The sequence below is a fragment of the Fringilla coelebs genome, assembly GCF_963513975.1.
Source record: "Fringilla coelebs genome assembly, chromosome: 3".
Taxonomy (NCBI): Eukaryota; Metazoa; Chordata; class Aves; order Passeriformes; family Fringillidae; genus Fringilla; species Fringilla coelebs.
This window is the reverse complement of record NC_140030.1, coordinates 61,158,654-61,182,063: the sequence shown is the minus strand read 5'-3', so window position 1 is coordinate 61,182,063 and position 23,410 is coordinate 61,158,654. Positions and strand designations below refer to the sequence as shown.

Below are 23,410 nucleotides of genomic sequence, written 5' to 3'. Positions count from 1 at the left end.
ACCAGAGCAATTTCAGAATAAATCAGAGTCCAGGTAACATTAGAACCTAGCAGATACTCTAGACAACACAGCCCCTTTCCTCTTCTTACCCCCCAGTTCTTAGTCTCATCCCGAACTACTGTCAAATCTTATCTTCCATTCTTCTCTGCAAAGTGCTCTGCCACTTGAGTGGCTTTATGCAATTTTCTTCCCTTTTTGCAGGTGTCTGAGTTCATGATGAATAAAATTGGGGAGAAGGTGAGACATGGACAGGGGGACACCAATACAAGTATCATTGACAAAATTGATAATTACTGAAATAAAGATGGATAAAAGAGTAAAAGAATGGAAAACTCCACCAGGCAAACAAAAGCAATTAGCTGTTTTCTTTTTCCATAGCCATAACATGAAATTTCAACAAAGGGAGATTCAGAAAGTTCTGTCCACACTGAGAAATATTTGCCAGTTTTAGGCTATCTCCTTCTGCCACACCAGCAAGGGTTCAGAAGAAGGAGAGAAACAGTCACCCTACTTACAACATTGGATAGCAGACTGGGACACTAAAAAGCAGTGTAAAGCACTGATTTTCTGTATTGTTGGTTTCTAGCTTCACAGCAGGCAGCTTACTGATTAATTGAGCATCTTCTCTTTTCAAGCCTAACTTTTTTTTTTTTAAATAGGTAAAAATGGTCTTAATTAAAGTAAGAAAACAGGGGAAAGCCCCTAGCTAGAGCCAATGTATGCAGAATTCCTAAAGGCATATATTTAGCATCAGGGTAATTGGAATGCAAACTTAGCTCTATAACAGAAGCCCTGTCACTTCTTCAACTGCCAAGAAACTTCTCTTGTAACATATTTTCTATATTAAAACTGCTTCCTGTAGAAGCTGAAAAAACTTGGTCGCAAATAGTGCAAAATTTTAAGTTACCTGGAAACAAACCAATTCATCTTTTTTTTACCATAATTCCATAATGATCTCTGTATAACACTGGTTGAACAAAAATAAAGTGTCCCAGTTAGAGACACACAAGCAGTGTCAGCTCAGCCCAAGGGTCCGCTACAAACAGATAATGAACCTGGAGCCATACACCCATATTGTGGAGTTGGAGCAATAGAATCTTGGCGAGTGAGTACCTGCCTGTGATTATTTTTCATTTATACTGACCTGTCTCATCAACACAGACACTGTCAGCAGCATGGAACTAACTTCCTGGGCAGGAGTAAAAAAACAAAAATTCACCAGCAACAAGTGATTTAAAGCATTAGAAAATGTGTGTGTGTCGGGGGGGGGGGGGGGGTTTGTAAGTAGCTAAAATAAAAATTGAAATTAATCACCAGAACAAATTACAGTTATCAGTAGGAATTTTCATTATTGACTGAAATCATTTAAGTTAAATTATAAATTAGAAGAAACGGTAAACTAAGGATTGAAGCCCTTGTATCACTTGAGAGAACAATGTGACTAGAAACCATGAATCCACACACATGCCTACAATTCACACCCACTCTATTGTATAATGTAACTGATTCCCAAGTATCATTTTACAATTCTGATTAGGTCTTACAAAAATCTTGTTTATTAAATTGCTTTCTTTAGGCATTCATAACTGCTAATTTGTTTCCAACTAAATCATGTATCATCTGAAAAAGACTACATTGCAACAGCAAAATGGCACTCCTGGGATTACATTTCATCTAGATTTTAGAATTAAAAGGACAAAAACCAGACGAGTTGTAAATTTCACTTTGAAGGTAGTGGTGGTAACACCCTTCTAAAACTAAAACTAAAAGTAATTCTAAAACAACTAGTGCACTTAGCATGTAGCAGCTGTACAGAAACAAACATAGCAAGTCAAAAACTCGAAGCAGTAACGGATCTGTTAATCCTTGAATTTTAATTTCTATAATTTAAAAAATTGATCAACGTATATGTATTTATACAAACATTTTGAAAGCAAAATAACTTTCTGTTATTATAATTTAAAAGCTATGCTGATTTTAAAATACTGTCAGCTCTAATTCCTACATGTTTTAAACAAACTTAAAACTTTGCAGAAATTTTGGAAAGACTCCTGAAGAACTGTAGAGAAATTACCTCCAAAAAATGTATCTCAATGTTAATATAAAGTTCACTGTGGCTCACTCAGGGTCAAAAAAGTCAGGCCTAGGTTTCAACCACGTCAAATTCTGGTCTATCCTAAAGCCTTCACCTATTTCTCAAAACTGGCAGAAGTCACCAAGTTTTCATTACTCTTCTTGCAATTCACAACAAATGGGACAAATTCTTCCACAAATCCTGGCAGACTATGAAACACCACAGAGCATCTCAGCTCAAACACGTGTACAACACACATCTAGGTAAGTGCAGAAATAAAGAAGTAGGATTAACCATAGGTATGAACACCTCTGCAACAAATCATGTAGGATGATCAGAATTAAAGGCATAGTTTTAGTATAACTACTATTCAGAACTTTCCGTTTCTACAGAAGATGTGTTTTCAGTAAATGACCATAATTTTCTTCTAATATCACACCATTTAATATTAAATTAAAAATCAGCATGTGAGACATATCTGGTCTGAGAAATATGAAAACAGGAAAGATGATCCACTTCTTCAGTATTTCTCATTAGAAAAAAAAAATATCTAACAGGAAACCTGATAATGCCATATTCACAGAACTGCCTTCCCTCTCCCAGAGCAGAAACCATTATATTTTCAAATTCTCTCTGCCTGAAAACTCTTGGCTTCTTTCCACTTCTATGCCTCTTATTTCCCAGTCCTTAAGAGAGCCCACATCAGCCACCATGCAAAAGCACCAACACAGCTATCTACACGCACTTCAAAGAAACTTCTTTATTGTTAGAGAGGATCTTCAGGATTAATGAGCCCCCTTTGGGCACAACCCAAAACAGTGTATTCCCAACTTCCTAAAATTACTAAATCTAGAACAGAAGTAAAATTAACAATCAGATTAGATTGGAAGGAAAGAGAAGGGAATCACTACCTTCATAAACACTGAAGCAGTACAGCTACAAGGAATCTTTTCTGTAAGTCTGAATAAGCTATTTCTGGGGGCAACAGCTATTTGAGTATATTTACACCTAAACCTTCTCCAAGGCGGCAACTTACATCAGCACCTTCCTGCAGCTGTTGAGGGCTCAAGACAGTCCACTCAGTCAAAATCACTTGGCCTAGTCAGAAAAGGTCATTTAGCAGCAAAGACAGATGTTTCTCACTGACATAACCAAAAGGGAAAAAAATGAAGCAAATAAGCCCAAAGACTCCTTTTAGCAACAAGGTATCTGCAATTCCAATTTCAGGTATTGTTCCCTTTAGAAAGATGCTATTCATCTGACATTCATCTGCAACCTTCAGTTTAGCTTAAAGAGCTGCAGATACCACACGTAAAATTCTGAAACATATGTTCCCTTTATTGTTCAAAGAATATAAATCATTACTTAAGGCCACACTGTTCACTTCATATCTAACCTGACATTTCAGCTAAACCCAGCTCTTCTGCTGAGTACTATCATTTCTTGAACACATTCTTCCCCTTCTCACTTCTACACTTCTACCCACAGTTGTTTTTCTTTTTTCTGCTCAGCTCTTTCATGCAAAAAGAGATTGAATAAAAAAACGAAAACTGAAAGTGATTACACACCAGAAATACTGTCAAAGTATGAAAATGAAATGCTACACATTTTTAAACCAAACTGCTCAATGCTAAAGAAGAGGAGGCACTGGTTACAAAGCCAACACAGAAAAATAATCATTTCAGGAAGAAATACACCTGAACAACTGACAGCAAGATAAAATTAAAATGGGATATTACACTCAAAAATACACAAACATCATTAGACTATTTTGACAGAAAACATGGAGTTTCCAAACAAAAGAAGTAACTCAGAAATTTGAAATAATCCTGAAGGAATCCATATATACTCTCACACCAATTCCATGTAAAGTTCAGTTTGCATGAAGCTTTGGGGAGACGAGGGGTAAGAGTAAGTATAAATAATTCTTTTTTGCTTAGTCTGTTACTACTACAGGACAGATGAACATCTGCCATGAATGTTAGGTCTGCCTTGTACTGTCTCAGAGCTGACGGATAGATTAACTGACCTCTTAGTGTCACTTCAAGCCCTGCTCTTCTATGATTTGGAGGTTATTACATCACCTCTATTTTATTATAAGGTTTCTCCCATTTCTGCAATTTTTCATTTCAAGCCATAATCCTCAATATCTAGCAAAACTAGACCATATGGACATTACAACACTACAAACATACTAAATACATTGATAAAAGAAAACTAAGGGAATAAAAAGAGTTATGTTTTTCAAACCAATCTTTTCATAAGAAGTAAAAAAGATATGTAAGAAAAACTGTTTCTAAGTAATTTATGTTGATATTTGCAGAAACTGTGAAAATACTGTAAAAAATGTTTATATATTCCTGGTTTTGGGGAGATGTGAATGTAAGGATGAGATGAGCTGTGTGCTAAGCAGCAAAAGAGCTATGGGGAGCAGAGAACCAAGAAGACGGCCAATTTCAAAGCACAATGCATGTGAATACCTCCCTCTGGGTACCCACCTGTGACTGAAGCAGGCGAGAGACATCATCCCTACCAAACTTACCTTCTACACATCACCCTTCTCCTGACTACACTGCGCACCAACAGGGCTCCTGCACCTTCCCCTTCCTCTGAATCCAATTTGAGTTGCTCCTTGCACAATTTGTGCCTAGCAAGTCAATTATGATCCTGCCTTGTGTAAAGATCAATAAATTTCAGCAGTTCTCCAAACAATTAACATTTTTGGAAGCAGTTTTTTCAACTTCATCAAGGAAGCTTCTTTCTGTGATCCATGGAAATACATGCAATTAGAGCCACAGCACAACAAAACTCAAGGAATAATGAGAAACAGCAGACAAAAAGTGTCCAACACAGAACTCATTAGACAGCCACACACTATTTCACCTGTTGTGCTGTACACCAAATACTGGTAAAATCACAGGGGGGGAGAAAATGCAGATATATCCAAGCAGCTAGGAACATGAATTCTGATCCCTCTTTATATCCTATTGTTATCCACAACCCAGGAAGCTGTTAATTGGCCTAAGTAATTGGTTTAAATACCCAAGTCCCATTATAAAAATATACTATAAAAATGCTTAGACACTTATCACAACCAAGAAATTCTTAACTAAAGTTCAAAGCTGAAAAGGCACAAGGGACTTGTCTACACTGAAGTAAAAAAATGCGTAATTATACCAATATAACTATCTCAGTGTGGAAACTTTCTCCAGCATAAGAGTACCCTCTCCCTCTTAAGCTTACGTGGTTTGGAAGCAGAGTAAGATAAACCATAAAAACTCTTATTCTGGTATAAGACTGTCTCCATAGGGAGTTATATGGGTATAATTATAGCATATAATTATAGCACATAGTTGTACTGTGTAGACAAGAACTAGATGCCCAGTCCACATATATTTTCTAGCAAAACAAATGGTTATCAAATTCCAATAGAGGCACAAGAAATACTTAGCTTTTATTTTTGTTTGATGCACCTTCTTCATTTTAAAGTGATGAATTACTTCAATTAATCTTCCTTGAAAATGCTTTTCTCTCTGCTATTCTATATGGTAATAGATTGTTCTTCTGGTGGAGGCATTGTAAACTAACACTTTGAGAATGTCTGCAATATCTCCCACACTGATTCAGGCTCTCATACAAAGCAAGTGGTGAGAAATCAGGTACAAGGAAGGAATAAGGTGCTGTTTACACATTTGACTGTTAGACTCGCACCTTTTATAGTACATCCCCAGCCACTTTAAACAGTCAAGTGCTTCCAATAATTTAGTCTCTATCCTTCTGACAATTTCATTCTCACCTCATTTGCTATAGAAGTTAAAACATTTCAGTCAACCTTGAGGAAGCCATGCTTCCTCCTCCTCCCCCCCCCCCGCCCCTCCCCGTACACACTGGAGGGAAAGTAGTATATCTGAAAATCATGCCACTAGTTGAACCTCAAATTTTAAGAGGGAACTGAAAAAGAGACACAAATTTAAACACTACAAAAGACTCCTCAGAATTTTTTGAAAACAAGTAACTTTTCAGAGGATACCTAACTCAAAACCTAAGCCTAAACCAAATAAACTGATGCCCTTTGTGAGAAAGATCCCTTAAAAAGGATGCAAACAAAAATATGGTTGTGCCAGCCTCCAAAAAGTGGAAAGCACTGACATCCTGCTACAAAGATACCACTGAAATTATTAATCACAACAATACTTCAGTTTGGGCATTTTAAATACTTTACTAAGAAAGGCTAAGTGAGCCTAGAGATAATTAAGGATTATGGTACCCATTTTTCAGGATGCACAGGTAAATCTCTTTAGCAAATTGTGGTTTTTTCTCCTTAACCATTTTGAAAACATGATACTGCCAAGAAAAACTCTATGCAGGATAGGCATCCCTGTGTTTCCTTTTGTTCTAAACAATTTCATCCCTCAGCATAACACCAGGTTTTGTAACCTTGGAATATGCCCGCAGTGTTCCGAACAAACCTTGTTTGCTTTCACAACCACGTCCCTCTCGGTGGCAGAGATCTGCTGACAGGGCTGCCCCTTCCTCACTCCCCATGCCCAGCACAGCCCCTCAGCCCTCCAAAGCGCTCACTGGGTTTGCTACTCTGCACGATGCCCCACAGAGAGACCGCCTGGAGCAATCAGTGGGGGGAATGTGGAGCCACAGGGAGCACCAGAGCTGGGTGAGGAGGATCACCACAGCAGGGAAGCTCCTTCCTAAAGGTGCCCACTTCTCTGCACGCTGAAGTGCCAGCAGTAGGTAAAGAGTTTTCAGTGGACTGTGAAGCAGCATCTATACAACAGACCTGCTGCCCTATTTCCAAATCAAAAGCCTGAATCTGTGTACAGAGGAAATTGCGTACCTAAGCATGAAGGTCAACTGATCTGGAAATTCATCCTGGTATTTTCAAATTTACCAGTATGCCAGTATGTCTGCAAATACGCTGGGAAAAAATAAACAATACTGACAGTTCTTACATGCAAAAATTTGACATACCAAAAGAAAAGCAGCAGCAAAAAAAAATCTCTGAATAGGCATTATAAGAATGACAACAAAATAGAAATTTGTCCAGCTTAAGCAGAAATGGGTATGAAAACCATTAGTTCCAACAGGTTAGCAAGACAAGAAGAGGAAGCTAAGTTAGTCCAGAACTCCAACACAAGTCTGGAGTCATTTGCCTTTATGAAAACACTGTAAATAGTGGAAGGAATTAATTTCACCTGCCCTTTGACATCAGCACCTGAACTTATTAGCTTAGACTTTCTTTAGAGCAAGGGGAAAAACATGAAACTTTAGGAGCATGATTCATTAGACCAGAACTACACATCTACTTTAGGATGAGATGATTCACATGAAGATCTGACTATTTTTTTGCACCAAAGATACACAAAAAGATCAGGTACAAATGCCTACACTACATATGGTTAGATGAGTTCCACCCTTGATATCATATTTTTTGAAGATACTCACAGCTTATTTGGCCACCGCAATCAATGCATTCTGTATAATTATCACCCTTGGGGAAAAAACTTACTCTCTGCCTCAGCTTCTCTCCTTTTAAGAGAGGGATAACAATGGCTTCCTGCTCCAGACAAATGTTAAGAAATTGCCTGTCATTATTTATAGACTAATTTTACACTCAAGAGACAAAGTAGGAGAAGTTTAGGCTGACAGAACCACGACCTGTACCACCACCAAAGGGGCTGTCATGGCCTGATGCTCACCCTCAGTTAAACTGGCCATATTCTCCCTTGCTTTATCTCTGTGCTGCAAATCAGATCTGCTCAATGATCTGGCTGAAAGCTAAACATTCACAGCTCTTATTTGGCCGGATTAGTTTTCAGACAAATCATTGAGCTGATTCGACTCACCTTATGACACAAGGGAAGCAGCAGGGAGCTGATAAAAAGGTGGGGACTGGTCTTAACAGCAGAAGTGAAGTCTTAGATCAGCTTCAGACAACCATCAGACTCATATAGTGATGCAAGATCTTCTAGCAACACAAAACTGGATGAAAGAGTACTCAAGGGGTGTAACAAAAGGCTACTGAAAAATGCAGAAATAAACAAATTAGATTTTCAAGTTTTCTTCATTTTCCCCTAAGAGAAATTCTGGCTTGGTATCTACACAAAAAGCAGATGTCCATTTGGATCAACACCTATTTTCCTGTGCATTTATGTGTTACAAACTTTCTCCTGTTAATTTGCTCTTTGTTTCAGCCTGTGATCTTCAAAAGCCAAGGACAAAAAGCTGCCTTTCTGAGGAATACCCACATGGACCTTCTGATCAATGTACATAGACTGAACTCAATTTAAAAATATATTTGCTGCTTATTCCCAAGTATTAATCGAAAAAGGACAAACAAAACATGTTACTGAATGCTCAGTATCAAACATCTGGGGGGAAAAAATAGGCAAAAAAACCCACCCCACATGTTCATTGTCTCTTTGGATATATATATATATATATAAACCCACTTCTGGAGAGGAGAATTTAATTTCTTTCTACTTCTGGCACACTAGGTTGAGACAATTTGCTCAAGTAAGACAGACAACCATATGCGAGATCAAGAATTTCAAGAAAGTAAAAATGTCATCAGAAATCATAAATATTTGAACCTTCCATGATGATGCCATGACTAGCTTCAGCCTCTAAGAAAAAGCACCTCCTTTCTTCTTCCATCTCATCAAGGAAGACATCAGCCACAAGCAAATGAATCAAGAATTTAAACTGAATGTTAAAAAGCAGGAGTAGAGAAAAGAAACACGGAGGGCAAATCAGACACACTGAGGTTTTTTTTTCAGGCAACAAGATTGTTGCAAATAAACACCTAGGTGTAATTAGAGGCAAAGTAACAGTATTCGGAAACTATCACACAGGAAGAAACTGGCCTCAGCTCTTTCTTGAATTACTAAGCTATTCTTCTAGAACAATGGAACCTTAACTCACTTTTTAAACAGGCTTCATTCACCATCTTCATAAGATAAATCCCCTCAAATAAAATATGACACTGTGGAATAACAAACAACCATGGCTGGCAGCCCTCTACACCCCCAATCTTCTGAGGAGAATTAAAAGGAAAGGAAATCTATGAAATCAAGTATCAAATTCTATAAAATTGTATAGAACATACCTAGTACACTGCATCACTACTTAATATAGACAATCATATGCCAAGTGTTTCCTCTCCTCAGTTCCAGTCTTTTCTACACTTTCCACACGTACAGCAACACGACACTGGAATTTTCATGCCGACATATTTTCAAATATATTTTGGGCAAATAGATAATTTTTTAATCACACCCGCCATGCCAAGTAAAAAACTATGTACATCAACATTTACATTTCAGTTTGGTTTTGTCTCCTTTGTTTGTTTCCTTCCTTTAAGTCTGCTATTGCTTAGAAGATCAGCAATAGAGGAACCTGAAACAAAAATACCAGCACCATCACCCATAGATAACTACTTGCACAGTTTTTACTGTTATATTGTCAAGTCTTCTCAGGATCTGGGGGCTTGCTTGGTTGGTTTTTAGTGGCTTTTTTTTTCCTTTTTCTTAAATGCAACTTGACTCCTAGTCACTAGGAGAGCCTGCACAGGAAGCTGGATAGTGAAGACACTTTCCCTGCTGCCACTCTTTGCCCAGCAACTTTTGTCAACTTGGAGGACAGAGAAGCAAATACTAGGCAGAGAGATGGATGGGTACCTGGAACACTCAAAAGCTATTTTCTCAGTGACTATACAGTCACACTAATCACTCTTGCACAGCTGTTAAAATTGCAGAAGACAGTAAAGATGACTTTTCCGTCACTCCAATGACTTGGAAAGTGAGAAAGACATCTTAAGAAAGAAAAAGAAGTATCACAAGACAAAGGAGCAAAAAGAGATTATGACATTTGGATAAAACGAAGTACTATGACTTTGGGAAGAAAATAAATGAAACAGATGAAAATAACCCACAAATAAATCTTTCACTCACTTAAGTTTTGTGAAAATACAGAGGAAGAGTGTCGAGCAACCACATCACACAGCAGAGCTGACACATATCAACATTAGGATCTGCAGAAAAAGTAGAAGACTGCATCCACTATTCCGTTAACCACATTCCAGCAAAGTTACAGCTCACTCAGGCCCTCCTCAACCTTCCTCTTAATGAGAATGTGTATTGTTACTGTTGCTATTATTATTGAAATAAGCTGAAGAGCTAAAAGGAGGAATGTGTGGCTATGCAAAGTCTTCCTGGGACAGAAAATCCCTCTCCACTGCTTGTTCAGACAGCGGCATTTAGCAAGTTTCCTGTGAACAACAAAATCTCTAAATGTCCCAATATATGAAACAACCAGTCCATGTACCTAAATCTAAAACTTTTCAAGGGTCTCAATTAATCCAGCAAATGTTCTGATTGCCGTCAGCAATCACATATAAAGCTCTCAACAGCTTAGACTGAAGTAGCATTTAGACTTCTAGCTAAGTCTTGGAAAAATCTTTGAATATTAGCCTCTACTCCAACACCTTGATCACTTCAAGAAATGCGAGACACTTTGTTTCATATGCTGCTGCCCAATCAGTCCCTCCTCTTTAAAGGAAAAGCTCAATTAAATAAGGAACTTTTCTTCTGAATGATTTTAAATTTTTTTTTTTTTTTAGTTGTGGTTGGATCTCAGTTAGTGTAATTGCTATTTATATCAAAACATTAAAAGGTCTGGTTATGGGGTTTATTAGGAAAGCAAAATGTGTTTTTAATACTTAAAAAAACCCACAACAAAATACTCCATAGCACTATTTCCATTTGTATTTGCATACCACATGTTCAACAACAAAAAGAGCATTCTGCAGAAAGTTAAAAATCTCAGAAATGTTGCTGAATTAGTAGCTCCTACAGTTTGTTAGTAGGAAAACCGGCTCTGTGCCAGGCTGGAAGCGGGGTGGCTATCACAAGGGATGTGTGTTAGCTTCGGGATTTAAAAGAAAAAATACATATATTGTAAACCAAAACGTAACATACAAGACAAACAAATGCAGTATCTCCTGGCTAGCAAAATTTTTAAATGTAAAATAAGTGTCACTTAAGATGCTAGAAATACTCGGTGCTGCTCCTCAGCTGTGACAGCAGAGCAAGGCTTCTCCCCAAGGCAGCCGAGGGTCGCCAAGGGCCGTGGCTGGACACAAACGCGCTGCCCACACTCGCCGGTCCCACCGGTGCGGGCCGGGGCATCCCGCGGCCGGGAGCAGCGCCTGGCCCGCTGCCCGAGCGGCGAGGTTGTTGAAAAGCAATAGATAGCTTCTGGCAGCGGCAAAGGGGAAAATATTTTGATCATGTGACGCCACACAAGCGAAGTAGTTCGCTTCGTGTGTGCAACTTGCACAGACGCTGCCACCGGCCCGGCACCCCGCCGCCCCCCCGCCTTTCCCGTCCCCGCGTCCCGCCAGGGAAATGCCTGGATCGGGCACCGCTGCGGCAAAACAGCCAACGGCATCCACGCATCCCGGCACGTCCCACGGCCACTGCGTGCCGGGCACCGACAAGGTACCTCCCGCACTGAAGTCGACCTTGCTGCCTACAGGAAGGAAGAACTTTCAAATATATGTAAAACTGACACGTAAAATTATTTTGCTACTGCTGGTACGCAGCTAAAACAGCCTCAAATGTACGTACCTCTATTTTTCCAAAAAAATTTCTTTAAATAGCTTCTATGACCAACCGTAAACTTAAAACAGCAACAGCTCTGAAGAACATGCTTATTACTTATCTTTGCTTGGGAACTTCAATCAACTAAGAAACACCAAATTAAAAAAAAAAAAAAATTCACAAAAGCACAGTTATTTTCCACAAATCATGCCTGAAAATAAGACATCAATACTAACATTTCATATAAACAGAAAATCCAAGATATTCACAGCATAAATTGCTACACAAAAAAAAAAAAAACAGAACTCCATACATTCCATCCAAATCAAAGGCTGAAAACAAACCAGTATATTCCTTTGATGCTGTCAAAACAAACCTCCTTATCTTTATTTTTAACTTTAAAAGAATAAAATTTAAGAACTACAAATCCTGTCCTTGTGCTTTCAAAAGAAATTTTCAGAGCTGATGTTTCAGTATCTTGCTTACAAACAAGTAAGTCTGACAAGCTAACCAAATAACATGATCAATGCCGGGAACACCAAGTCTCTGATCCCATCCAGAGGAAGGCACAGTGCAGTCTGGATACCTTCCCATGTAACAAATATTTAGGCTGCCTATTTATTCTGCCTTACTCCGTAATTAAAACTGCACATCAAACTCAAATGATTAAATAAGGCAAATATTATCCTTATTTTAACATGGGGAAACTGAGGTATCAGTCAGTGAAACCAGCTACCTTTAGGTCATGCAGACTGCTGAGATATCAAGAATTCCTCCACCAACTCTCTACTAATATCATTTTCCTGAAGTCACATAATTTACTTACCATGGCTGAATTCACTGCCTGTGTAAAGAAGGCACTATTTCACTTCAATCAATCTGTGAATTAAGCCATGTCCACCTTGAGGTCCATGCTCCAACTTGAGATCCTTCTGTGAAAGACAGCTGTACCAAGGACTGCTACAGCCAGGACAGCCCTCTCTTTGCCACCTAGCATAGACCTCTTTGCCCTTTTAAAAGTTGACCAAAACCTGTTGTGGAACTATCTACCTTCTAAGAAACTCAGCAGAATACCTCAGTAGCCATACCTGCAAACCCTTCAAGAGAGGCTTCTTATAAAGGCTGTTATTTTGGTGGTGAAGATCCACTACCACCCTAATGGTAAACTAAATGCAAAGGGTTTGCCACAACAGCTATTAGTCAAGGATGCAATTAATTCCCTGAATCTAGCTATGTAGCTGCAACAACAGAACTTCACAGTGAACTTAGCCACGTGGTCCTTAAAGGGAAAATAAATTGATTCAGTAACTTGGCAGAATTACATCCAAGAGAAAGCTCTGCTACATAAAATTTCTTTTTTGAGATACCTAAAACAAATACCAAACAAAACAAAATAAAAAACAAAAGAGACAAAAAACCCCACACCACTCCCCAAAACCACGAGTATAAAAAATTGAAGTAGAAGCCTGCAAGGCTCTAATAGTAACACAACTAACACTATCCCTTAAAAAAAAAAAAAAAATTTATACATCAAGGGTTTCCCCCATTTTCATATTCCTTCTTTTTTTAGCAACAAACTAAAATTCCATATATATCTACTTCCTTAATTTATAAAAAAGTTTAAAAAATTAGAAGAATATTCTTTCCCCACCCTCCAATGATCAGAAAGAGACTTATGTGGGTGGCAGGGGAGATCAGTGGCACAGCTTTACAGATGGAAGTGTCAGAGGGCCTATCACTCAGATGGATGTCTTCATAAACAATTACTACATCACAAACCTGAATTCAGTATCTTTTCAAATCTGAGAAGCCTACAATGTAAGGCAAAGACAGAGCACAGCAGTGAATTCTTAAAGGCAGGGCATAATTTGGCAATTGTGCATGTTTAGGTGCAAAAGATTAATTAGTAGCTCTTAAAATTGGAGAAAAACTAATAAATAGATTACATACTTCTACACATGCTTAGTCCTTCTGATGCAGTTACTAACCCACAATGACTCAAATGCAAAAAGTAATGGGAACGTAGTTTGCACACTGATAGGTCTGTACTGAAAGCAATTCCTTATACATGCTGCAGAACCATCAAACTCTGTCAAATTGGCCACTACACATTCAGAAATTCAGCCGCTTCATAAACTTGCTAAATTTACAAGGAAACTAACATTTCCACTATACATGGAATATAAATGCACAATGTATCAACACCCTTTTAAATCATGCCTGCCAAAAACTTTTACACAGAATTCACATTGGTTTTAATAAACACTGATAAAATATTTTAATAAAAGTTTCAGGACAATGATCTCAGGTTTCCCAACTTCCAAAACAACTGCAGGCACCTTCAGATAACATAAGCATCCTACATTGTGAATACAAAGTTTGATAAAAAGTACTTCGTATTTGCAATAAGAACAATTCCTATGTGAAAAGCAATCTTTAAGTAAGACACAACAATTGTGATTTCTGCATCAAATCTGTTCACTTCAAAACTGAAGACAATGTATCTGCCAGATAAAACAACTGGACTTGGTGGTAAGGAAGTCTGTGCATGCATCCCCGTACTCACCCCGCCCCAGCACACACTGGTGCTCTGTGCAGAATACTCATCAAAAGACAAGTTCCATGACACTGATTAAGCTCCTGGGCACTAGTTCAACTCAAGTTTCCTCAGAGTTTAATTTCTATGAGAAATCTAGCATCTTTATATAGATGGTATTGGGTATGTAATGATAAAAAAGTGCAAGGAATACTGAAATTCTGAATTACGGTGCGTTTAATTTAAGGTGACTGTCCTGATAGAGCAGACAAATCCCTTGTTTCGCTCAGTTATTTGTCTTCTTACTCACTGAATAGATTCAAGTAAAGCTTACGTTCTCCCACAACAGAATGTGTAGACAATAAGACTGGATTTATTCAAAAGCTAGAGTTTATGGCACCAAGATCCTGGCGATTTCCAAAACACCTGCCCTCGAGTGTGCCTGTCTGCAGCTAAGTGGATGTAATGTGCCTCAGTTTCCCCACCCTGTACAAAAGGAAGAATAATTTTTTACTCTAGTCCAAGGCACTCTAGAAAAACAGTCTAAAGATCAAATGTACTTGGAATATTGTTACTGAGAAGATAAAGGTAGTTAAAATCAATTCTGTACAAATTAGCCACTGGTGCCCACTGTTTACAGACTCGCATAGGTTTTTTAAGATACATTCATCCCTGAGGATTCCTTGACTGCAGTGGAACACCACCATGGATGTGTTTGGCTTTTTTGGAGCTGACATATTCCTGGTGGATCACTGGATGCCACACTCTCAGAACTGGAAGTACAACAACGGAAATTGTCCGGCCTACCTGCAACACAAACACTGCAGCACTCTGCCAGCACATCAGCATTTGCGTGTGAAACTGAGCATGAACAGGTACCACTGGGGAACAGAAAAAGGGTAATACTATGATCTGAATGGCAAAACATACATGAAATGTACAGAAACCCTTCAGGTCTACTAAAAAATAATTTTAAATTTATGAAGAGGTAAGACTTCCTTAAAATAAATTTTACTCTAGTATGATTGGCTCCACAAGATTTTTGTGCATTACATTTATTTGCTTCTCTAAGCACCAAGCAATACAAAAACAACACCGCTAAGCAGCACTTTTCTCCTACTAGTTTTCAAAACAAATTTGAAAACCACTAAGGTATACTTTTAATTTAAGTTTAATTAAAGTCCTCATTCAATCGTACCAAAACATGTATTTAACACTATGTAAATAGCCCCAAAATTGAAAGAAAAAAGTTTTTTTCCCAAGTACCTTAATAATCACAATTCTAAAATATATTCTAGCAAGTTAGCCTACCACAAACACATGCTACTGAAATTCTGCAGCCTTGAGCATGCATGCACAGTGAATGTGGCAACACTGCTTTACATATCCACAGAGAATCTTCAAAGCCTCCTGATAAACGGCACATTTTAAAGAAGTACTAAAAGATGTAACTGGTATAGGGCACAGGTACAATCTTGGGGACCAAAGAATAAATAAACTACTGCCATTCTTACATTAACAATTAGAATGTCAAAATACCTATAAAAAAACACTTGAGAAATAAAAGTAACAAAGGTTTATCAGTAGCTAATCAAACTTGTTTTCATTGCATGAATTTAATCTAGTTTTAACTAAGACACTATTTCAGAATGAACAAGCATCACCTAACAGACCATGCTTCAGTAATTTCAAAAATATTATTTTACATATGTAACTAGAAAATTTAGCAATGGATTAAATGCCTTAGTTTTTGTGCCCCAAGATTCAGATCAGAATGCCAAAATGACAGTAATCGACTGCTTAGTAAAAGAATCCTTACATTATGGAAGCAGTAATAGAGTAGGCAGGTTTGCATCTCTCTTTCTTCATTCTATCTCGTACACAGGGTTCTGCTGTTCCATGTGTAGGCATAAGAAACTACAGAAACCAATAACTGAACACCAAACCACAAAGTGTCAAATATATGGTCGTAATATATATATAGATGCTACTAACTGTGAATATTGCTATTTGCTACTTCTAAATAGAAGCTATGTGAATACTAAACTGTTTATTTGAAACTGCACAGGGAAAAATATATTTTATTCTCCCATTGAGACATCAAGAATCTATTCACCACACTAACAGCTGTTTAATGGCCTTCAGGCACAGGACATGATTCTGCAGCCTTGGCTTAGCCAGAACTGTCAATACAAGCAATCTATTTGGCATAAAAAGAGCTGCAGAATCAGGCATATTCAGAGTTTCTCTGCAACAAAACAAACAATGCAGACACAAACTCAGAGCAGCTCAACATATTTTTTTCTAACACTTCCTCTGTATCTTATACAGGTACCCCTGAAAAGACCCAGGTTCTCTCCTTCTATGTAGGTGTATGTAAATCATACACACATGCACAAAGGAGAAAGATGTGTATCAAGTGCACATTGAGAGGCCAGCTAATGTGTTAAACTACTGCAGTGCAAATCAGAAGTGAAGAATAAAAGGAGCCTTAGGACTCTAAATATCTGTACACTGTCAAGGATTAATCAATAATCAAAAGACCTGAATGACAAGGTACTGTACTAACATCATACAAATCCCCCAGCATGAAATCAATGTATCTGTGCGAGCAACATCCATCTCCTTCGAAAATGCGTGTTTCTTCAGAAGCAGGAAGCCTCTATTGCAAGCTTCCATCACATCTCTCAGTTGGGTAAGGTGATTAAATTAAATGGAAACAAAATTTTCTTAAATAATTAAATCGGCTGGACAAATACAGAACTTAGTTCATAGCAGGATGCCACAGTTCTTCGTATTACAAAAATTACCCATGCTGAGGCAAGACTTTCCTGAGCAAGCATCTCAGCTGTTGTAACCTACTGTCGGTCCTTTTTCTCTGTTCACAGGACAATAGTTCCTTATAGGCTTAGGGGCCAATCAACACCTGCTTTACAAAGACACATGACAAGTGAGCGTATTCTAATGTGTGTATACACGTATCAAGAGCACACACACAGATGATTATTAAAAAAATAAAGAGAAGCCTTCTGTTCAGATGCTGGACTAAATATTCCAGTTTTCTCTTTCAAAGAGCAATCAATTTCTCTACTTACAGGGAGACTGACATGTGGGAATTAAAAATAAATAACAGTGTACAAAACCAATTGTGTTCTGCAAGCTAATGGCAACTACTTTTTGACACAACCCATTTTATACATCAAAAAATATTAATTTAAAACAAAAAAAAATTTATCTCAATCTCTTACTGGTTAAATGGAAAAATCATAATATAAAACACAATGATGTCTTGCCTTTATGACAATTATTTTGAGGAAAAAATAATTTAAAAAAAATAATCAAAGAAATTGTGCTCTTGCCAGACTATTCTTTCTAAGCTGAATGCCAATCCTTACGGTACAAAAAAAAAAAAAAAAAAAAAAAGATAAAAGAAATCTGTAAGATAGGATGTAAACCCATAAATATAAGGAAGTATTTCTAAGGGTCATACTGAGGACATAAATGAATCTACTCTCACTCCTCCAATAAAAATAAAATACTTTAAACAATCTCTGCCACGAAGAAAAAGCACCCTGAACTAGCATGTACGATGTGCGACAACGATTTTCCTAGCTTTTAAAGCCACAAATTCTGAACTACCTGTTTAAAAGGAGATGATGCAAATATTTTTACACTAATTATGAAAGGTTATGCATACGAGGCCTCATTACATTATGGCTTCCAGTGACCCTTTTACCATTGCAAATTTAAAAAAGGTAAAAATTAACACACACACACATACACACAAATCTTATTTCCTTGGAAGAAAAAGAAAGGAAAACGGAATAAAAACGAAAAACATGACAGGAATGGTCTGTCGGAAGTAGACAAACACACACATAGCCCATCTAAGGTTACTATTTTTTTTCAGGGTTAATACACCATTTGCAATATTAAGCAGTGATTTTTCCAGATTCTATTCATTACTTTATGGAAAGATCCAGCCGTTGGAGGACCCCAAAAGCATACACCTGCATTTGTTCCTGTCAGACCTTGCTGTTAAAAGCTGTTAAAAGATTTAACAGTTCTTAATAGAAAGATCTTGTTGAAGGGAGAAGAAACCCATAAAATTCTAATGCACTACTCCATTTACCACAATTCACTTTCCTACTGAGAATTCAAGCCTAATCTCACACTTGTGTAGAAAAATAATGAGATCAACAACTCCCGATGCTTCTTGAAGTATTCCAACCACAATTCAAACCCAAAAGCCCGTTTTCTCCCGAATATCTGGATTTGTTGCAGAGCTGAAACAAACACAACCTCTGGCAGAGAGGTTCCTTCTTCCCTTCTTTGTACAATACACGGCATTTTCTCACCTACAGCATCTCACATGCAAACACGGTCTTTTTAAGAGGCATGCACAGGACAGGCATCGAGCTAACAGAAACGCAACGAAACTAGTATTTGGTTTCTTTTTTTTAATAAAAATCCAATCCCTTGCATAACATCCGTAATCTGCAATATTACAAAATGTTTAGGTTTGTCGGGGTTATTTGTTGGTTTTTTTTTTTCTTAAAGAAAGCGCGAGCGCGACCCGAAAACCCGAAACCTCGTCCAAAAGCACTGTTATTACGAGGCACTTTCCCTACCGCCCCTAATTAGCGCGGAATTAAAAATCTAAAATAAGTAAGTAAATATAGATAAGTAGATAAACAAATCAATCGGTGCCCAGGAGAAGCAGGCGGCGCGGGCAGGCTGGGGGGCGGGGGAGAGGTGCCCGCGCGGCGCTGGCGGCGGTGCCCCGGTGCCCCCCGGTGCCGGCGGTGCTTGCGGCGGGGGCTCCTGTGCCTGCGCCGCTCCAGCGCCTCTATTTACATCAGCGGCGCGAGGTGCCCAATGGCGCGCGCGGAGCCAATCAGATGGCAGATTAGATGTCAACTCGGAGGCAGCTGTCGGGAGACGGTTGCAGCCAGTTTACCTCCACAATTCAAATTCCCAACCTGGCGGGCGGAGGAGACCCGGACGCTCCTCCAAGGGTCGCGCCCGGCAGCCGGCATTCCTGCCGCGCCGCGCCGCGCCGCCCCGGAAAGGCGCTGCGCCGCACCCGCCGCCCCGCGATCATCGCGCCTGCCTATCGATCGGATCCATCCATCGATCGATCGCCGGAGTTACCGGGGCTGGGGCAGAGGAGTGCGGGAGGGAGCGGGGGCGGCGGCCTGCCCCGGTGCCCGCGCCCCTTCGCTGACGCCAAGGACTTTTCCCTCTTTTTTTTTTTTCCTTTCTCCTTTTTTCTTTTTTTTTCTATTTTTTTTTTTTTTTTTTAATTTCCGCGTGTGTTTGGAAGTGAAAGGCAATTACGCACACCCGGGCACGCTCCTGCCGGCGGGCGAGTCCCCTGCAGGTCACCGGGCCGGGACGACCCGCGCGGACCGGGCGCACACGCGCGCACACACGCGCGCGCGCGCGCTCTTCCCACAGGGAAAGGAACGCGGCCGCGTTACGTGGATCTCACTGCGGTAACTCCAATCAGTGACAAACTAATTTGCTGAGAGCGCGCAACGGCGCAACTCGTTCTGCTCGGGGATTAAAAAAAAAAAAAAAAAAAAAAGAAAAAGAAAAAAAAAGAAAAAAAGGCAACGGGTTAAAGAGAGAAGAAAAAAAAAAGGCCCCGTAAAAGATAATGGACGTTATCCCGCGGGAGCCCCCCGGGTCCGGCACTCCGGTTACAAAATCCAACCCCCCGCCCCCGTCCGTCCCGAGCTGTTTGTCCTCCAGGCCCTGCGTCTCTCCGACGCTGTTTCAAAGTGGTGGGGGAAAATATTAATTGGGTCTGAGAACAACCTAATTTCGGCAGCGAAAGCCACACTCCGGTGCCTTCAGCCCCAACGGGGCCGTGCATTGTGCACGGCTCACCCTCGCTACAGAGGCAGCGAGGGGCAAAACTGGCCCAAAAGAGAACGGGGGGGTGGGGGGGAATAGGAAAAAAAAAAATAAAATACAAAAAAAGGGGAGGTGGGGGAAGAAAAAAAAGTGAATTACAAAGAAACTAAGAGCCCGACACGAGCGACACGGAGGCACGAGCCGTCGTTAAGCGAGCGCGGGGAGTTACCTGGGTCCTGCTGATGGCCTGCCCGGTGTTCCCGGGGCTCATCGCCGGGTGGTTCCTTTGTTGAGCCGCTGCCCAGGCCGGGTTCGCCGCTCCGTACTGGGCGCCCATGTCCTTGCCCATGCCCATGCCCGCCGCTGCCTGCTGGCTTCCCGGGGCGGCCGCCGCTGCCTGGGGCTGGGGTTGCGGCGGGGCGCTGGGGCTGCTGTAGTCGGGGTAGCTGCTGCCGTAGCTCCGCATCATGGGGCTGGGGGACGTGAGCAGCTGGTTCAAGGTAGGGGTAGCCCCGGACGGGTGCTGGTTCTGCCCGGAGAACCGCGCAAAGCCGCCGGCCGCCGCCGCCGCGCCGGCACCAGCCTTACCGAGGCCAGCTCCGCCGCCGGGGCCCATCATCATGCCGCCGCCGGGCTGCCTCGGGGAGCTCAGCACCCCGTAGCCCGCCGCGGAGCCCCCGTATCCGCCGCCGCCTGCCCCGGCGGCCGCCGCCGCCGCCGCCACGGCTCCCGCGCCGCCGCCGCCGCCCGCGCCGCCGCCGCTGGGGCCGCGGCCGTAGCCCGGGTAGTGGTTGTACTGGCTGTTGGGGTACCCTTCGTGGGAGTTCTGCAGGGGGTCCATGCTGTTGGGGGCCGCCGTGGGGTGCATTATCCCCATCCCGGGGCTTTGTTGTCCGCCATGTTGATCAAAGCAAGGCCCGGCGCGGCTCGCCGTAGCGCTGCTGGCAGGGGCAGGGGCAGGGTTGCCATAATAGCTATTGAACTCCGAGACACCCACCGCGGAGGGGCCGCCGCCGCCTCCCCCGCTCCCGCCGCCGCCGCCGAGGCCGCCGCCGCCGCTCCCAGCGCTCGGGGGCGGCTGCTGGGGCTGCTGCTGTCCGCCCAGGGGTCCCAAGCCGGGGTGGTCGTAGCGGCCGCCGATGGGCTCGCCCATCTTGCCGGGCATCTCCTCCTCGTCGGCGCCTTTATTCAGCATTTGCTGCGGCTGCTGGGGGGGCTCGGCCTGAGCGCCCAAAACACTGTCTTTTCCTCCATGTTGCTGCTGCTCCATGTCTGCACTGGGCTGAGCAGCGCCGCCACCGCCACCGCCGTTGTTGTTGCTGCCGCTGCCGCCGCCGCCGCCGCCGAGGCTGCTGTTGTTATTCTGCACGGGATGGTGCTGAGGCGGCGGCTGCTGCGGCGGCGGCGGCGGGAATTGATTTAGCTGCTGCTGTAGTGCATGGTGGTGGTGGTGCGGGTGGTGGGCATGGTGGTGGTGGGCATGGTGATGCGGGTGGTGGGCATGGTGGTGGTGGGGCGGCGCGGCGGGGTGATCGCCTCCGACGCTCTTCAGCTTGTGGTTGGGGAGCAGCCCCGTCTCCATAGCCGAGCCCGGGTTGGAGGAGGAGGAGGAGGAGGAGGAAGAAGACGAAGAAGATGAAGATAACTCCGAGGAGCTTCCACCTTCCTTCAGAGCCGGCTCCGAGGAGGAGCCGCCGCCGCCGCTGGCGTTGTTGTTGTTGTTACCGGCGGCAGCGGCGGGAGCCGCGTTATTGGCCATGTTCGGCGGCTCGCTGCGGTGGTGGTGGTGGAGATGGTGATCTAAATTATTCACGCTGTTGCCGCCGGCCGGACTCCCCTCGCCGACCCCCAGTGCGGGGCCCGGCCCGGGAGTCCCGGCCCCCCCCGGGCCTCGCTCTGGGCCCAGGCCGCCCGGCAGGCTCGGGGCTTTGCCCTTGCTGTTGTTCGCACTCGCCGGAGCCGCTGCGACTTGCGCGGCCATGATCATCGCAACATTGCGAGTCCGGAGAAATTGGTGCTGATAATACTAACTACAAAGAAAAATTTTTTAAAAAAACCCAAAATTGAAAAAGTAAACAAAACAAAAAAATCGACTCCCACCCTGAAAAATAGGGGGCGAGCAGAGGGATGGGGGAAGGAGAGGAGAGGGGCAGAAGGAGAAGCGGCCGGGGCAAGGACTTGACTGATCCCAGAGTATCCCCTGCGGACCGCTCCGCACGCACCGAGTTAACAGCGATTTCCCTCCCCGAGTCCGTGGTTGAGGTTAGAAATGGTAAGAACGCCTTACGGTCCGTGCCCGTTCCCGCTGTGTGATTTCAAGTTGAAAGTTTTTTTGTTCAGGTTTAAATGAAACTTTTTTTTTTCTCCTCCTTTCCTCCCTAACCCGGATATGGGTAAACACACGTCTGCCGGAGCCGCGCTGGCCCAGCATGGCATGAGCGAGCGAGCGAGCCAGCGCCGGCAGCCATCGCCCCCTCCGCCCCGATCGCTCCCGCGCACCCGCAAAACGCGGACTGGACTCCACGCTGGACTTGCTCGGGCTCCCGCTCCCCTCCCTACTCTCCCGGCAGCGCGGCGGGATGGGGGGGCGCGGCCCCCGCCGGTCCCCCCGCTCCCAGCGGGGTCCCGCCCGTGTGCGCGCCGGGGGTCGCGGCCTGCGCGAAGCACCGAACCCGCGGGGGCTGCTCCGAGCGAGGGGTCGAGACAGGCCCCGACGGGCGCCCCGGGCCGCCGAACGCCGCTGGGGCGGGGCGGGGAGCGGGACTGTCCCCGGTGCGGCGGGGCCGAGGGTGCCGCCGGCGGCGCTGCCCCGCGCCGGCCAATTCGGCGGGAGGGAGGCGAGGGGCCGCCATGCGCTCCAGCTGTGCCGGAGCAGATGGATCGGTCAAACTTTCGGGAGCCGCACGCTGCCCCCCAGCCCCGTGTGCCGTGCTCAGCAGCCGCCTCGTGTTTCGAGGGCAGGGAAACGTCTGCTCGTGTGATGGAGAAATTGGACTTGTTTTGGATCCCCCCCCGCCACTCCCCCCGCCAAGCCACTCGCCCCCTGAAGATTTATATTGTACGTGCAGACGGTTATAAAATTTAACCTAAAATTCTGCAGCGGTAGCATCTTTGCAGTTGTCCACATTGTCCAGCTGTCTCCAAATTCTAACGGTCATTTGCACTGATGATGCTTTTATATATAGGGCCGTTTTCAACATGTTCTGTGTACTTATTTGCAGTTCAACAAGAGATGATCAAAGAGCGAGTGACATTTTCAGTCTCATAATTGTTTCCCCAAACAATATAATTTCCAGTATGCACAAGACACTCATGTAAACG

At 42.8% G+C, this 23,410-nt stretch overlaps 1 protein-coding gene across 5 annotated transcripts in view; it reads right to left on the bottom strand.

Annotated features, from left to right (window-relative positions):
• The window catches only part of ARID1B (AT-rich interaction domain 1B), a 325,491-nt gene extending 303,028 nt beyond the window's left edge, over positions 1-22,463 (bottom strand). For 3 of the 5 annotated variants that reach the window (XM_084203719.1, XM_084203720.1, XM_084203721.1), the window contains exon 1: positions 20,319-22,463. In XM_084203719.1, coding sequence (XP_084059845.1) covers positions 20,319-22,076 — 1,758 coding nt within the window. In that variant the 5' untranslated portion in view covers positions 22,077-22,463. The remainder of the gene's footprint in view (positions 1-20,318) is intronic. The other 2 variants (XM_084203717.1, XM_084203718.1) reach the window with 2 other exon arrangements.
• Between the last annotated feature and the right edge of the window lie 947 nt (positions 22,464-23,410).